The sequence below is a fragment of the Hypanus sabinus genome, chromosome 9 (assembly GCF_030144855.1).
Source record: "Hypanus sabinus isolate sHypSab1 chromosome 9, sHypSab1.hap1, whole genome shotgun sequence".
Classification (NCBI taxonomy): domain Eukaryota; kingdom Metazoa; phylum Chordata; class Chondrichthyes; order Myliobatiformes; family Dasyatidae; genus Hypanus; species Hypanus sabinus.
Window position 1 is genome coordinate 144139447 of NC_082714.1, and position 17183 is coordinate 144156629.

Genomic DNA, 17183 nt, shown 5'->3' on the forward strand with positions numbered 1-17183 from the left:
CTGTTGGATTCCTGACAATATTGCTTGCTTTCCAAGACAACAGATGGTTTCTGTGAAAGCTGCATCATATTTAACTTGGCCTTTCTAACTCCCCTTCTTGTAGCTTTTTCATTTTCTTTGCGCAATAAAAAAGGAAGCCTTTTGGCTTATCAAGTCTGTAAGCTGTCAAAGCATCCAAATCAATGTAATTCGTATCTTATTCTCTTTCATCATCTTCCTTCTGATTCTTCTACCAGCTACTTTTAGTCGGACTGATTTTAAATAGTCATTAAACCACCCAAGCAGTACATCTTTAAATTGGACAAAAAATCTTGAACAGCAGAGCCGACCCAGGCAAAATGTAGAAACTCTACAGAGATAACGCCCTTGGTCAGGATCAAACCTAGAGCTATGGAGCCATGCAGCAATATACTAACTGTTGTGCAACTCAGCTGTTTCGCAAGTGTAGTCAAAAGTAAGGAAATGGAAAGGCAACAACCAGATTAGATGAAATTAAATAATTTGGAGGTGACTTTCAACTTTCAAATTTCTAGTCTTATTCTTTCAGAAGATTTTTAAAATTAGTTGGCTGAAACATAAAACTCCAGCCAACTTTTTCCATCATAATTCCTAGCAAAAAGTTTACAGTATTAAAATTCCGTATGTGTCAAGAAAAAGGTCTCAGTTTGACAACTGCTTAGCCATTAGATTTTCATTTTCATCGAAGTGTGAACAATTGTGGCAACTCATATCAATCATCCTGGGGAATAACAATGGTTTTCTGCCCCAATAATTTCACTGTCAAGAAAACTTTGTGGGAAGAGTGCACATGTTGGTACTGAGTGTGCTTGTAAACTGCACAAGCATTGAGTAGTATGACTATTTTATTGAAAGGTTGCAGGTAGAAAGCCATCTTTGGAACAGTATTATCATGAGCTTCTGAGTTCAATGTTTGCCCCTTGAATAGAACTGAGGAAAATTTCATCCAGAGAGTCTTATGGCTTTGGAACACATTGTGGTTGGTAGAAGCAGAAGTTGTTGGCTCATTATGTGGCGGTGTATGCTTAATGATCCATGGTCTGGAGGGAAGTTGGGATCAGGCTGTATACTACTTAAACTTGTATGAGCATGATGAACAAATGACTCCTTTTCGTGCAGTAGCTTTTTTGTTATCTTGAGGGAAAAACAAAATATTAATGCAGACTCTTGTAGGGATATCTGTATATTTTATGATGAATGAATGCATCTGCTTTGGTATTCTTTTATTTTTGGGTGGTATTTTGCAGTAAAGACATTTCAAGTCTTTTGTCTGTAAAATTAGCTTGCCTATCAGCGTGTTAACTAAAAGAAAAAGCTAAGTAATTCTAAACTTTTTGTCTCCTTACAACAGTTTAAGCCGCTCCAGCAGTATGACATCAAAACAAGAAACTGATTCTGATACACAGGAATGTAGTAATTTTATTGCTGGATCCCAGGACAAAAGCAATCAATTTTCTGATTCAACCCAGCATCATAATGTCTCAAACACCGAACCTCCTGTACGGCAGCATGCAAAAGGCTCCCAGACAAAAAATAAAGCTTTTGCTTATAATGATAATTTAGACCCAGCCCTAGATCCATCCTCTTTACCGCCACCAGAACCATGGTTAGAGTCTGCTAACAATCTTCCTGTCGAACCAGTTCATGCTGCTTCATGTCGTCGGGATGGCTACTGGTTCTTGAAACTGTTGCAAGCGGAGAAGGAAAGAATGGAAGGATGGTGTCATCAAATGGAGAAAGAAACCAAAGAGAATAATCTATCTGAAGAAGGTAAAATAATAGAAAAACAATATTTTACCTCCCATTATTAGAAGGGGAAGACAACTGAGTGAAAGTTTCTCTGCTCCCAGGATGTAATCAAGGAGCATATAAAATCATATCAATAAAATATCCTGTTAAGCATGTTTCTCAGTTAGAACAAGCAAAAACCGTTTTGGAATGAGCATTTAAGATGTTTTTTTTATTTCTGTATGCCTGGACAAGATCCTTCCATGGCAAATTTTTAAATGTTCTTGATAATTGGGGTTCTGGGATTAATGGAAATGAGGTCTTGTCTATAACTTCCTAAATGTGACAGCTGTTCTGTCCCTCAAGCTATTTGTCCTCTGGTGAGTTAGCATGACTACTTAAACTTCATGGAAGAGTCAAGTAAATAAATAACCAGCAAAGAACATATTTCATATTTTTTCCCCAATGCTCAGCCAGCCTTTCCTACTGCATACCTACATAAACAACACACACAAAATGTTGGAGTAACTCATCAGGTCAGGCAGCACCTGTGGCAATAGTTGATGTTTCAGGTCAAGACCCTTAGTCAGGACTGGAAGGAAAAGAAGCCAAAATAAGAAATTGTGGGGGAGGGAGAGGAGGACAGCCTAGAAGGTGATGGGGAGAGGGGTGTGTAAGAAGCTGGGAAGCAAAGGCAAAGGAATGGAGAAGAAGGAATTGGATAGGAAGGGAGAGTGGACCATGGGAGAAAGGGAAAGAGGAGGGACAACAGTGGGAAGTGATAGGCAGGTGAGGTGAAGATGTAAGAGGCCTGAGTAGTGAAATGAAGAGGAAAGGGGGAAGGGGAGAAAATGACCAGAAGTTGAAGAAATTGATGGTCCTGCCATCAGGTTGGAGGCTGCCTAGATGGAATATAAGATATTTCTCCTCCTACCTGAGAGTGACCTCATCATACAGAAGAAGAGGCCATGGACTGACCTATGGTAACAGGACTGGGATTAGGAATTGAAATGGTTGGCTACCAGGAAGTTTTTCCTTTTGTGGATGAAGATAAAGTGCTTGACAAGGCAGTCCCCCGATCTACATTGAGTCTCACCAATGTAGAGGAGGCTGCATCAGGAGCACAAGATACAGCGGACAACCGCAACAGATTCGCAGGTGAGGTGTTGCCTTGTCTGGAAGGACTGTTTGGGGCTCTGAATGAAGGTGAGGGAGGAGGTAAATGGCCCGGTGTAGCACTTCCGCTGCTTTCAGGGATACATGCCAGGAGGGAGGTTAGTGGGGAGGCATGAATAGTCAACAGAATTACAATGATCCCTGTGGAAGGCAGAGTGGGGGGTGGGGGGGTGTTTGGTGGTAGGGCCCCATTGAAGATGGCAAAAGTTGTGGGGAATGATTTGTTGGAAGCAAAGGCTCGTGGAGTGGTAGGTGAGGACAAGAGAAACTACTCTTGTTACGGTGGCAGGAAGATGAGGTGAATACAGATACAGATAAGCAAGGTATGATTAAGCTGGCTTACTAGCACTAGAATTGGCCAAAGCTATCATCATTGATCTGGAAAGTGAGATGCCAGCTCTCTTTCACCATTTTTTCCTTTGGGACTTTGTATGAGGTACTGACTCTAATGCTGCATATATCTATTGACTGTTTCTGACAAAGATAGATACAATGAAAAGTAAATGCTTAAAATTTATTGAATGGAATGATGACTTATGTTTAAAGGACTGTAACATTTTAGAATATGCATTTACAGGAAGCAAGAAGACATGGCCTAAATCTGTAATTTTCATTTTAACTGTTAGACTTGCCTTTTGTGAATCTACTGATTGGAGACGTCTTATTTTGTATTCAAATAATTATTGCAAAGTCATTAAATAAAATCCCTTTTTGATAAATCTGCTTAAATATATTTCATCTTTATTCAGAGGGAAATGCAGTTGGTATTTTCATCAAAATTCTTTTAAACTTATTGCACAAATAGCTATTTAAAATGATTTTCATAAAGAATTTCTGAAGATGTGCAACTTGTAATTTCTTTTTCTGGATATTATTTCACCCTTATAAAGTGAATATTACATTGACGGTGGAGATTTAGGCCTCTTTCTGACAATCTGTTTATCTTGTCAATTGAATTATCTTAATATTCTCACTGCATAAAGTGAGATGTATGTATTTTTCCATAATAATGTACAAAAACATGCACAGTTTTGTTAATAAAGATATGAGCATTAGATTTTATCCCCACTCTAAATACTTAAGTATTCTGCAGAGTGACTGAAAATATTTCAAAGTAATTTCAGAATAATTGACAGTAATTTCAAAAAATTTAGATATAGTTAGTTATAATTACATACTTGTCAAGAAGATAATTCCCAGGTGGTGTTGATGTAGTACTGACCGGCACTGTTATTTCAGTGCTGATATATTGTTATTTGCTTAATTTTATATTATGCCATTAAACATTATTTGACTTACAACTCTGTTCACTTTCTCTAGAAGGAAGCTGGATCAGTGTCACCTCTGTCCTTGAAGTAGCTGATACCTTCAGGGTCTTAAGCGTAGGGCGCAGAACTTCTAGCTGGAGAAATGAAGAGTGTTTCTGGAACTACTCTAGCTGTTTTCATCCTCTTAACGCATTGCAGGAAGTGACAGGAAGATATTTAGTATTTTTATGTATATTTGATGCGAACAGAACAGGAAGCTATGTAGAATAGAAGGTAGGTAGAACAGAATTTGGTGAGTGGTCTTCAGATACTGAAGGGGAGCAAGCAGGTGGCTTCAAATGAGGGTGTTACATTAATTTTCCTCCTTTTACTCAGTTGTTGCTTTTCTGTCTTGAACCTCGTGTACATTTTTCTTTTTATCATATATTTAATGTATTTATATGATTGCATATGCTCTGCAAATGGAAAGTACTGTTTTTTTCTCCCTTCAGTCCTAGGAAAGATCCGAAGTGCAGTGGGAAGTGCACAGCTTTTGATGTCTCAGAAATTACAACAGTTCCACGGTCTCTGCGAGCAGAATCTGGTATATACATCTTATTTATCATGAATAAGTTAATGGTAATAATTGGCATGTTTTCTAATTGCCAAGCATAGGAAAAACTGCCTTAATGGTCTGTCATATACTACCTTTATTTTAGAGTGTGTTATCCACATTGGCATGTTCCTAAATTGTGCATTTGTGATGTTTGTTGCTGTGCATAAATTCCACTCCTTAAATTCCACATTATCTAAGAACATAAAATTTTCCTACTTAAAATTAGTTGACTTAACAGGAAGTTGAGGGAATTTCTCCTTAACTATACTCAAGATGGAAATGATAATAAATGAGCGTGGATTCTCATTTTAATTGTCACTCAGATATTAAATAGGTTGATCTTTTGGGGATTTTCTTTCCCATTGAGGAAGAGCTGTTGACATTTCTATATGGCCCATTGAACATGTCATAAAAATTGACAAACATATTTTTTGGGGCACATTTAAACTTTAATCTTGCCTTCCAGAGAACAGGTGAGAAATCTTGCATCAAGTTCATGAAATTGTTGAGGTTCTACCATGTCTTGCCTCTCCCATCAGGGAAGAGGCTTCGTCGCATCCATGTCAGGACCATCAGACTCAAAAACAGTTACTTTTCACAAGCAGTAAGGCCAGTCAACACCTCCACACCCCTCCACTATTATGTACAGACATCCCTTTGCCTAGTAGCATCACTTTATGGACATACAATTATTCTATGTGTATAAGTTGTCTTATCTATTTATAATTATTGTGTTTTTTTAATTATTGTATCCTTTATCTTGTGTGTTTTTTTTGTGCTGCATTGAATCTGGAGTAAGAACTATTTCGTTCTCCTTTACACTTGTGTACTGGAAATGACATTAAACAATCTTGAATCTTGAATGTAACTTGCTTAAGAAACAAGATTATTAAGAGAAATGATTGGTCATTCTGTATGTGTCTGTCTTATCATTTTAACTGTAGCAGAATTGAATTTGGTCGAGTATGTTGCTATTCCCATTCAGAGTTAAAATTTGTAAAATACAAAGAATGAATTGTGTAGGCGATACTTTATAAATTAGCTGTCAGTTTAAGAATGTGATTTCATTGGATTTGTGATCACTGTAAGCACTGACTTTAGGCCAGGGCTGGACTGGTTATCCCCTTTGAGATAGTTCTTTTCTGTAGTTTGATCTGGTGGTTGCTGATCTCTGACGTGGTCTCGGCTACCTTTGCCTCTATTCCTTCATAGCTATTGTTCCAAAAGCACTTCAGTGTAAATGTGCAGTAGATGAAAATTAATCATTGGCTTAGTGTCAACTGTCTTTTAGAGAATTTAACTCCTAAAAGAAAAACAAATGCTGGAAGTATTCAATAAGTCAGGCAAAATCTATGTAGAGAATAAAGTTAATGTTTTTTGTCAGGAACCTTTCTTCAGAGCTTATGTATAATTAGGTTTTAAACTCGCTGTAAGTTGAGGAAAAATAAAGATTGTAAACATCAGTGTATGAGATTGGGTGAAGACAAAGAGAGACTGAATAACACAAATGGTTGGTAGTGGCAGGTTAGGGAGGGTGCTGAGGACTTGTTAACGTGTCTAAAGCAGATCTGTCAGAGGAAGTAAGGAGGATTTATTTTTTACCAGAGGGTGTTGTGAGTTTAGAATCCACTACCTGAGAGGGTAATGGACATAGACCCTATTAACATTTAAGTTTCTAGACAAGCATTTGAATTATCAAAGACATTGAATGGTACACACCAATGGGTTGTTTCTGTGCTACATGACCTTCTTTTCTGTCAGGGCGTATTGCAGTCTTGACCTTTGTCTTAGTTTTGGTATCTTTTGACCTGATGGGTTTGCCCACAGTCTTTTATTAATACACATTGACCAAGCAAAATAAATAGTTAAATCTGATGTTAACTTCTACTTAACTGCCACATTAGGTTATTTGGTCTCATCCTATCAGAGAGATTTCTTTCATTCTACCCATCTCTCAGCAACCTTAAAACTCCTTCACTCACTGTTCTGACCTCAAAGTTTAATGGTTTCTATCTCCACAGATGGTGCCTGAACTGCTAAGTGTTTCCAATATTTTCTTTTTTTTTTATTGCTAAATTTATTATTGTAACATGCCAAGTCAGACAAGTGGACCTCCGAGGCGCTTAGGGGCGACTCGAGTAGCAGTACTCTCAATGGATACAATTAAATATTCTCTTTTCAGCCTGATACAGCTGAAAAGTACAACTGCTTCCAAGGTCAGTACAGTCAACAAAGTTGTCTTAAAGCATTTAAATGAAGTATCACTGCTTAAAACTGATGGAAACAACACTGATTGTAGATGGAAGTATCCACGTAGGATTCTACGGAGGAAGTGTGGCTGTAGATCGGGGGTATGTGCTTTTAAGGAAACAGAGTTTTAATCACCCAATGCCAACTATCTTGCTGGCAAACGTGCAGTCTCTGGTGAATAAAATCGATGATCTCAGAGCCAGGGTGCTGAATCAGAGGGACACTAGGACTGTGTGTGTCCTTTGTTTCATGGAATCCTGGTTAACCCCTTCCATACTGGATGCAACGATTCAGTTTGACGGGTTTACTATATATACACAATCAGGATAGATCTATAGAGTCTCTCAAAAGCAGAGGTGGAGGAGTATGCCTCATGATCAATTCTTCTTGGTGCACAAATATATCAGTGCTGTCCCAATTCTGCTCACCAGACCTGGAATATCTAGCTTTTAAGTGCTGTCCTTTTTATCTACCACAAGTTCTCCAGGGTCGTTTTGGTAACGGTATGCATTCCACCTCAGGCCATTATCAATCAGGCTTTAGATGATCTGGCATTGGGATCAACGTGCATGAAACAGTGCATCCTAATGCTTTCACTATTGTTTTGGGAGATTTTAACCAGTCCAGTCTGAAAAAAATCACTAAGCGATTACCGTCAACAGATCGCTTGCAATACTAGAAGAAACAACACTGGACCATTGCCACACCACCATCAAGAGTGCCTACCATGTTATTCCACACCCTCACTTGGGAAGTCTGATCACCTTGGCTATACTTTTCCCTGAGTATAAGCAGAGACTGAAGACTGCAGCACTAGTAGTGAGGTCCAAGAAGGTATGGACAAGGGAGGCACAGGAGCGCCTACAGGACTGCTTTGAATCGGTGGACTGGACTGTATTCAGGGATTTATCTTTGCACCTAGATGAGTATGCTGCAGTTGTTACCGACTTCATTAAAACCTGTGTGGATGACTGTGTGCCTACAAAGACTTACTGTACATTCCCAAACCAAAAGCTGTGGATGAACCAGGAGGTACATTGTCTGCTAAAGGCTAGATCTATGGCATTCAAGTCTAGCATCCCAGGCCTGTACCAGAAAACCAAGTTTGATTTGAGGAGAGCTATTTCAAGGGCAAAGAGACAATTTCAAAATAGGTTGAAGGCAACATCGGATGCATGACAACTCTGGCAGGGTTTGCAGGACATTACTTCCTACAAAGCAAAACCCAATAGCATGAATGACAGCAATGCTTACTACCAGATGAACTCAATGCCTTTTATGCCCGCTTTGAGAGAATACAACTACAGCTGTGAAGATCCCTGCTGCACCTGATGACCCTGTAATCTTTCTCAGAGGCTGATGTTAGGCTGTCTTGAAAGAGAGTGAACCCTCACAAGGTGGAAGGTCCCGATGGAATACCTGGTAAGGCTCTGAAAACCTGTGCCAACCAATTGGTGAGAGTATTCAAGGACATTTTCAACTTCTCACTCCTACGGGCAGATGTTCCCACTTGCTTCAAAAAAGCAACAATTATGCCAGTGCCTAAGAAGAATAATGTGAGTTAATGACTATCACCCGGTAGCACTCACATCTACAGTGATGAAATGCTTTGAGAGGTGACGAAGGAACATATAACCAATCCTCATAAGAGGGATCAGAAGTGGAGAGAGTGAGCAGTTTCAAGTTCCTGGGTGTCAAGATCTCTGAGGATCTAACCTAGTCCCAACATATCAGTGTAATTATAAAGAAGGCAAGACAGCGGCTATACTTCAATAGGAGTTTGAAGAGATATGGTATGTCAACAAATACACTGAGAAACTTATATAGATGTACCGTGGAGAGGATTCTGACAGGCTGCAGCACTGTCTGGTATGGGGGGGTGGGGAGGGGGCGGGCAGGGCTATTGCACAGAATCAAAAGAAGCTGCAGAGATTTGTTTATTTAATTGGGTCCATCTTGGGTACTAGCCTACAAAGTACCCAGGACATCTTCAAGGAGCGATGTCTCAAAAAGCCAGTGTCCATTGTTTCGGACCTCCAGCACCCAGAGCATGCCCTTTTCTCACTGTTATCGTCAGGTAGGAAGTACAGAAGCCTGAAGGCACACACTCAGCAATTCAGGAACAGCTTCTTCCCCTCTGCCATCTGACTCCTAAATAGACATTGAACCCTTGGACACTACCTCACTTTTTTAATATATAGTATTTCTGTTTTTTCCACAATTTTTAATTATTCAATATGCATATACTGTAATTGATTTTCTTCTTCTTATTTTTCTTCTATATTATGTATTGCATTGAACTGCAGTTGTTAGTTAACAAATTTCATGTTACATGCCTTATTTACAAACCTTATTGAATTTTTTGAAGAAGTTATGAGGAATGTTCACGAGGGTAAGGCAGTGGATATAGTCTATATGGACTTCAGCAAAGCCTTTGACAAGTTCCACGTGGAAGGTTAGTTAAGAAGGTTTAGTCGTTAGGTATTAATGCTGGAGTAATAAAAAAGATTCAACAGTGGCTAGATGGGAGATGCCAGAGAGTAGTGGGGGATAATTGTTTATCGGGATGGAGGCCGGTGACTAGCGGGGTGCCTCAGAGATCTGTTTTGGGCCCAATGTTGTTTGTAATATACATAAATGATCTGGATGATAGGGTGGTAAATTGGATTAGTAAGTATGCCGATTTTACTAAGGTAGGAGGTGTTGTGGATAATGAGGTGGGTTTTCAAAGCTTGCAGGGAGATTTATGCCGGTTAGAAAAATGGGCTGAACGTTGGCAGGTGGAGTTTAATGCTGAGAAGGGTGAGGTTCTACATTTTGGCAGGAATAATCCAAATAGAACATACAGGGTAAATGGTAGGGCATTGAGGAATGCAGAGGAACAGAGAGATCTAGGAATAACAGTGCATAGTTCCCTGAAGGTGGAGTCTCATGTAGATAGGGTGGTGAAGAAGGCTTTTGGAACGCTGGCCTTTATAAATCAAAGCATTGAGTACAGAAGTTGGGATGTAATGTTAAAATTGTACAAGGCATTGGTAAGGCCAAATTTGGAATATTGTGTGCAGTTCTGGTCACCGAATTATAGGAAAGATATCAATAAATTAGAGAGAGTGCAGAGATGATTTACTAGGATGTTACCTGGGTTTCAGCACTTAAGTTACAGAGAAAGGTTAAACAAGTTAGGTCTCTATTCATTGGAGCGTAGAAGGTTGAGAGGGGATTTGATCAAGGTATTTAAAATTTTGAGAGGGATAGATAGAGTTGACGTGAATAGGTTGTTTCCATTGAGAGTAGGGGAGATTCAAACGAGAGGACATGATTTGAGAGTTAGGGGCCAGAAGTTTAAGGGAACCATGAGGGGGTATTTCTTTACTCAGAGAGTGATAGCTGTGTGGAATGAGCTTCCTGTAGAAGTAGTAGAGGCCAGTTCAGTTGTGTCATTTAAGGTAAAATTGGATAGGTATATGGACAGGAAAGGAGTGGAGGGTTATGGGCTGAGTGCGGGTAGGTGGGACTAGGTGAGAATACGAGTTCGGCACGGACTAGGAGGGCCGAGATGGCCTGTTTCCTTGCTGTGATTGTTATATGGTTATGGTTATATGCCAGTGATAATAAACCTGACTCTGATTCTGAGATGCTGTTCCTTAAGCTTAGATTGTTCTTTGCTGGAAGAATGTATGAGGCCAAAGACAGAAGTATGAGAGGGTGTCGGGTGGAGAGTTGAAATGAAGTTCAATCCTTGCAGATGAAGGGAAAATATTTAGTTTTGTCCAGTGTGGAGAATATACCTAAATTGGAAAAAACACAGGTGGATTGCTGCTTCACTTAGAAGGAATGTTTTGGCCCTAGAATGGTAGGGAGAGTTAGAAGGGTCAATGTTGCATCTCTTGCATTTGTATGGGCAGGTACATTGCAAGGTGAATAGGTGCTGAATGTTATGCTAGGAAGTTGTGAAGAGAGTTGGTTAGAATGCTGACAGAGATAGGGATGATATCTGTTGTAGACATTACATTGACTGTAGGGAAAATTGAAAATGCTGAGCTGTTGAATCTGGTGGCTTGTGCGGTGTAGGGTGATGGCTAGGGTGACCTAATCCTTATTTTGAATGTTAGAAGAGGGAATGAGAGGAGGAGTGAATAGGAGTACAACTTTGCATGGAGCAATCTCCTCATCATTTCAATCTTGGACTTCAAATACCGCTATTAGATATCTCTACTTCACTCACTCCAAAGCAGATATATCTTTCCAAAAGTTGTAATACATGGTGGTGTTTGCGGTTTTCATGTTAGAATCTCAGTCCCTCCTTCAATAGGCATATCTTTTTCTTGCAGTCCTAGAAATGAATATTTCCTTTAATTCTAATTCAATGAGGCTTCAGTTATTGTGCTTTTCAGACTTTTGCTTCCAGTTTTAGAAGCTATTTCTTTGTAATTAATATTTTCTTTGGAAGTAGTGAATATTCCTGGTAAATATTTGGAAAGATATGCTTGAAGAAAGTCAGTGGTTTTCTCTGCTACTTAATACATGGTCAACAGAACCAAGTTGTTCTTTCCTACAAGAGTAACTCCAGCAATGGTTCTTGTATTTCTAACCAAAGAAAATACAGTACTTTTTTTATACATACAAAATATATGTCAGTAAGTCAACATGCAGTATCTAATAACAAGCATAAGAGAGATTAAAAAACAGCTTTGAAGGTCAAAGACAAAATTAAAAGTCCAAATGTAGCCAGCAGAGGGCAACTTCTGAGATTGTTGGACCATTTCTCATTCATACCGTGAACGATCTTGCATTACAATTATGCTTTCTTAGACTTTTTAAAACACGAAGCTGTGAGGCCAGTGACTTGTTTTAAGTATATTAGGTGACCTCTACAGGACACTAGCAGTATTTCAGCTTTACTCACTGTTCTCCCAGCGTGCTTCTAGAAATGAGTAAATTGCAGGGATGGCGAACCTTTTTGAGACAAGGCATTCAAGTTGGTGTTAATCTGCTAAAAAAAAAATTCTCTCGTGTTATGGTAATTTTAAAAAGAGATTATCATTAATTAATTATTAAAAATTATGGACTTTTTAAATGGAGAATATGTCATGTTTTTATGTGACAGATTGTAATAAATGAAGCATTTTAGAAAATCTGTTTTCAATTATTATTAATATTAATCTTTTAAATTGCATTACTTCTAAATTGTTTTATTATTGTAACCATTTGCTATCCAAATACTGATGTGTACACCTGGTTTGATTTTAAAACGTAACATTTAACATCACATGTTCTTGCTCTTGGATTACAAAAAAAAATTATTTGCTGTTTCATTTGGCAGTAAAGATAATCATATTACATAGAAGCAGAAATAGGCCATTCATCCTTTTGAGTATGATCAACCATTCCATCATGGCTGCCTGCGCCCCAGAACCTTTGACACCTTTACTAATTAGGAACGTATCAACCTCCACTTTAAGTATACCCAATAAGGTAGCCTTCACAGCTGTCTGTGGCAATGAAATCTACAGATTCACCACCCACTGGCTAAATAAATTATTCCCCTGCTCTGTTTTAAAAGTACATCCTTCTATTCTGAGTCCGTGCCCACTTGTTGTAGGCTACCCCACTATAGGAAATATCCTCTCCACATCCACTCTCTCGAGGCCTTTCAATATTCAATAAATCCTCTAAACTCCTGAGAGTACAAGCCCAGAGGCATCAAATGTTCCTCAAATGTTAACCTGGAATCATACTTGTGAACTTCCTCTGGACCCTCTCCAATGCTAGTACATCTTTCTTCAGGTAAGTGGCCCAAAACTGCTCACAGTACTCCAAGCATGCTCTGATCAATGTCTTATAAAGCCTCAATATTACATCTTCACTTTTATATTCTAGTCTTCTCGAAATGAATGCAACCATTGAATTTGCCTTCTTAACCACAGATTCAACCAGCAAGTTCACCTATAGGGAATCCTGCACAAGGACTCCCAAGTCCCTTTGCACCTCTGATTTCTGAATTTTCTCCCTATTTGGAAAATAGTCTACACCTTTTTTCCCCCTTCTACAAAAGTATATCGCCATACACTTCCCTACACTATATTCCATCTGCCACTTCTTTGCCCATTTTCCTAATCTGCCCAAGATCTTAACCAGACTCCCTGCTTCCTCAGCACATCTGCCCCTCCACCTATCTTTATATTATCTACAAACTTAACCATAAAACCATCGATTCCTTCATTGATCTATAATTTGAAAAAAGCGGTCTCAATACCGACCCTTCTGGAACACCACTAGGCACCATCTGCTAATGAGAAAAGACCTCCTTTATTCACACTCTTTGTTACCTGTCAATGCCATGGGCTGTCATTTTGTTTTGCAGTCTCACATGCGGCACAGATGCCTTCTGCGAATCCAAGTAAACAACGTCCACTGACTCTCCTTTGTTATCTTGCCTGTTATTTCCTGAAAGAATTCACAATAGATTTGTGAGGCAATATTTCTCCTGAAGGAAACCACAGTGATTCCATCCTATTTTACTCTGTGCCTCCAGGTACCCCAAAACTTCATCATTAATAATGGACTTCGATATCTTACCAACCATTGAAATCAGATTAACTGGCCTATAATTTCTTGTCTTTTCCCTCCCTCCCTTCTTAAAGAATGAACTGACATTTACAATGATCATAATGTATATTTTTGGTATGTTTGGTGTTTAAAAAGTTTAGGGAAGACACTACTTGCTGCATACCAACAAAATTTTTGTACATGCCATCTTGGGCACATGTACCATTTGCCACCCCTGTGCAAGATGGGGACTGCTTGATAATATTTTTAGATTAGTTTATTTAGATCTCTCTGTACTTATTCATATATCATGATAACTTCATTGTATGCTTTTTTTTAAACTTCTCGGAGGTTTTGCCAACTACAAGGTGTTTTCTGCTGTTACATTGCAAGTGCTTTGAATTTGCATTGGCAAGGGTAAAGCAGCTTTTCTCCTTCTACATTTTAGCAGTTTTAATGTAAAAAAAACCTGAGTACCAATTCTAGTGTAGAGGATTGATTGTTGTGCAGAACGTGAAAGAAGAGGGGTTTGAAAAAAAATTGTTAACTTTTTCTGTGGTATGATTGGATTGCCCATGACACATGAGTAATCACTTGAAGTGTTTCTCAATTCAAATCAATAGAGGATTTAGCAATGAAGGTAAAATTAAGCAACAAAGCAGTGTAAGCACTTCCTTGACAGATTCCTGAGTCTGCAAATATGAACTGAGCTAGAAAAATCAGGATAGATTTCCTGTTTTTTTTTCCCCCTGGAAACCTAATGATAGTGAGGTCTCCATTGTTAATCTCATGTATTTTAATTGAAAATGTAATGGTCTAGGTACCCAGTCATGCTGTGCTCCAAAAGTCTACAGAGGAAATTTACACTTTCCCTTACGCACATTCAAACTTATGACTTGGTGACTATTGTTAATGACTACAGAGGCAAAACTGCTTGTTTTTTCTCCCCTCCTAAATGCTGCAGTTGCATTATTTTTTAATTTCTTTCCTTTCTGACCGGTATTAATATCAGTTGGAAGTAGGGAGACAAATTATGGTCAGGCGCTTCTTAGAGTTGACAGCTCTTTGTCTCTGATATTTCAGAACCAAAATGCAAACCCACGACCTACTGCACAAGATTTAGCTGGTTTTTGGGATATGCTGCAGCTTTCCATTGAAGATATTAGCTTGAAATTTGATGAACTTTATCATCTCAAGGCAAATGACTGGCAACTTGTTGAAATGCCTGAAAAGAAGGTAAGATTAAAACATACACTTGAATTTAATTTGGTCTGTAGAGCTCACTAATTTTCTTGGCAACGGATGTTGAGATTTGCAAGATTAATTATATTTAAATCAGTTGAGCTGGCAGTTTGAATGACCTGGGGATCATGATGAAATTATGAAATTTTTTGCATGTGGCCGATGAACTTTCACTAAAAAAATTTGGCATTAACCAGCATCAATTTTAATTGTCCTTGCAGACAAGTTGCTCATTCTAGATGGTTAATTTGCAGAAATGATATATCACCTCTTAATAACTTCCAGTTGAGAAGCTGATCAGAATATCATGATTACTCCCATGATCCTGGCTTATAACTTTTCAAAAGTTTCATTCTTATTAAATGAAAATTGCTAATGTAGTAAAAATAAAATTTACTTTGCAGACCATTTAGTTTGTGTAGTAGTATTGATATTTTCTGTCAATGTTATCTTGATTTATTTAATTGCATCTTTTCTAACATTTTGGCAACTTTGCTCCCCCATTCTCCCAAGGAAGAGAAAAAGCTGCCCCCTCCAGTGCCAAAGAAACCAGCAAAGGCTAAAACTCCTTTAAATCGTGAAAAACTGACAGATTCAGCTGACAAGCAACGACAGGAAGCACGCAAGCGATTAATGGCAGCAAAACGAGCTGCATCTGTACGGCAGAACTCTGCAACAGAGAGCGCAGATAGCATTGAAATATATGTCCCTGAGGCACAAACCCGTCTGTGAATTGGAGTGTGTCTTTTGCATACGTTTTGGGGCAACTTCAAAACTTCAGTTGTCTGTACAATTCTACAAGCAACAATAAGCATCAATAATAGAATGCAATGCTTATTAGTATATTTGGCATTGCTATTCAATGTCAGACTTCTAAAGTTCTTTAATGTTAAATCTGATATCTCATCAGTGTGTACATTGGTTGCCATGCTTCTCTATCATTTGCATGGCTTTGTCTTATCCACTGCAGTCAACTTTTCTGTAAACAAATTGCTTTGTGTTTCATTCCTCAGTAGCAAATTGTGTTTTATCTAGCATACACAGGAAAAGGACTGGCTTTTTTCTTGTGGGGAGGGGGTTGGGAAATACATCAATTCTTCTTTAACTGATGAAAAATTTGAAGGAAGATGAAGTTTCTTGGACAACAAAACCTGAGCTCAATTTTATTGGGTAATTGCTACTTCTGTTCTGAGAAATGTATTCATGTAATTCATCTGCAGAAACTATAGCTTTGCAGATTATGCTTCCATTGGCTCTGTAAATTTAGAGTGCTGCTGTAAAATGATGTAAAACCACTCTACCATTCAGTAGAGCAAAGCAATAGAGCATTTAAATGTTCTCACATTTTTTCAAATGTACAGAAGTGACATAAAAACTGTTCAGAATTGTAGGATCATTTTATGAAACAAGCACATACAGGAAAAAAGGTTTTATCAAACCAGTCTGGTATTAGAACCTTTTAGAATGTGTTCTTGGATTTTGCAGCCAAAATTTTGAAGAATTTGTCTCATTTGTTATGGTTACTTCCTTAATCTAGTAGTAGCTTAAAGTGGTTGTTTATATGTAGATAACTAGTTAAGATTTTAAGCATACAAATCAAGATAAATTATGGAGAGAACCATTGTTTTGATTGACTTAAGAATCCTGTTAGGTGCAAGTGTCCTGTGCAAAAAAAAAGTTGGTGAACTTTCATAAAGTGAAGTAAGCACTACCTAATAGCTTTTGTCCAAATATACTTTCTATCGTGTAATATTCTCCATTATTTCATCTCCATTTTGCACAGTCATACTTAGAAGATTGCCAAATGTTTTATTGACCAATGTTTGATTTTTTAATACCCGCTTTTAGCAGAAGAAACTACATTTTGAACATTCAGATGTCATTATTTACAAATTAAATTTATGAGGAAAATATTTTAATTTCTAAGAATCACAATATTTGGAGTATTCTCTGGTTATAAGCAGATATGGTAAACATGTCATTAATTATTTTGAATGATTGCTCATCTGTGATGTTATCTGCACTTTTGTCCAGCTTGAATGCTAAATGATAAGATCACAAGTTGCTGGAGGTGATCTGATCTGTTACTCATCCTTCATCAATCCTATCATTGCCAAAAGACTCCTTTTTAAAACAAAATCAGTATTTACCACACAGAAATGCCTGGAGGCAAAGCTGTCTACTAGCTTGAGCTTCTTATGATAATACTGTCACTTCTATTATAGAAAAAAAACATTCAAGTCTGAGAATATCATTCAGTTTCAAATTTTTAATTTCTCCAAATGCTGCTTCTAGTTCTGTGACTCCTGTTTCTTGATGTCTGTGAACAATCTTTTAACTTCAAGACAGCAGTTGCC

At 38.2% G+C, this 17183-nt stretch overlaps 1 protein-coding gene across 1 annotated transcript in view; it reads left to right on the forward strand.

Annotated features, from left to right (window-relative positions):
* The window catches only part of dlgap4b (discs, large (Drosophila) homolog-associated protein 4b), a 120319-nt gene extending 103580 nt beyond the window's left edge, over positions 1-16739 (forward strand). Inside the window, exons 6-9 of the mRNA XM_059981199.1 lie at positions 1370-1788; positions 4682-4773; positions 14668-14820; positions 15340-16739. Coding sequence (XP_059837182.1) covers positions 1370-1788; positions 4682-4773; positions 14668-14820; positions 15340-15558 — 883 coding nt within the window. The 3' untranslated portion in view covers positions 15559-16739. The remainder of the gene's footprint in view (positions 1-1369; positions 1789-4681; positions 4774-14667; positions 14821-15339) is intronic.
* The last annotated feature ends 444 nt before the right edge of the window (positions 16740-17183 follow it).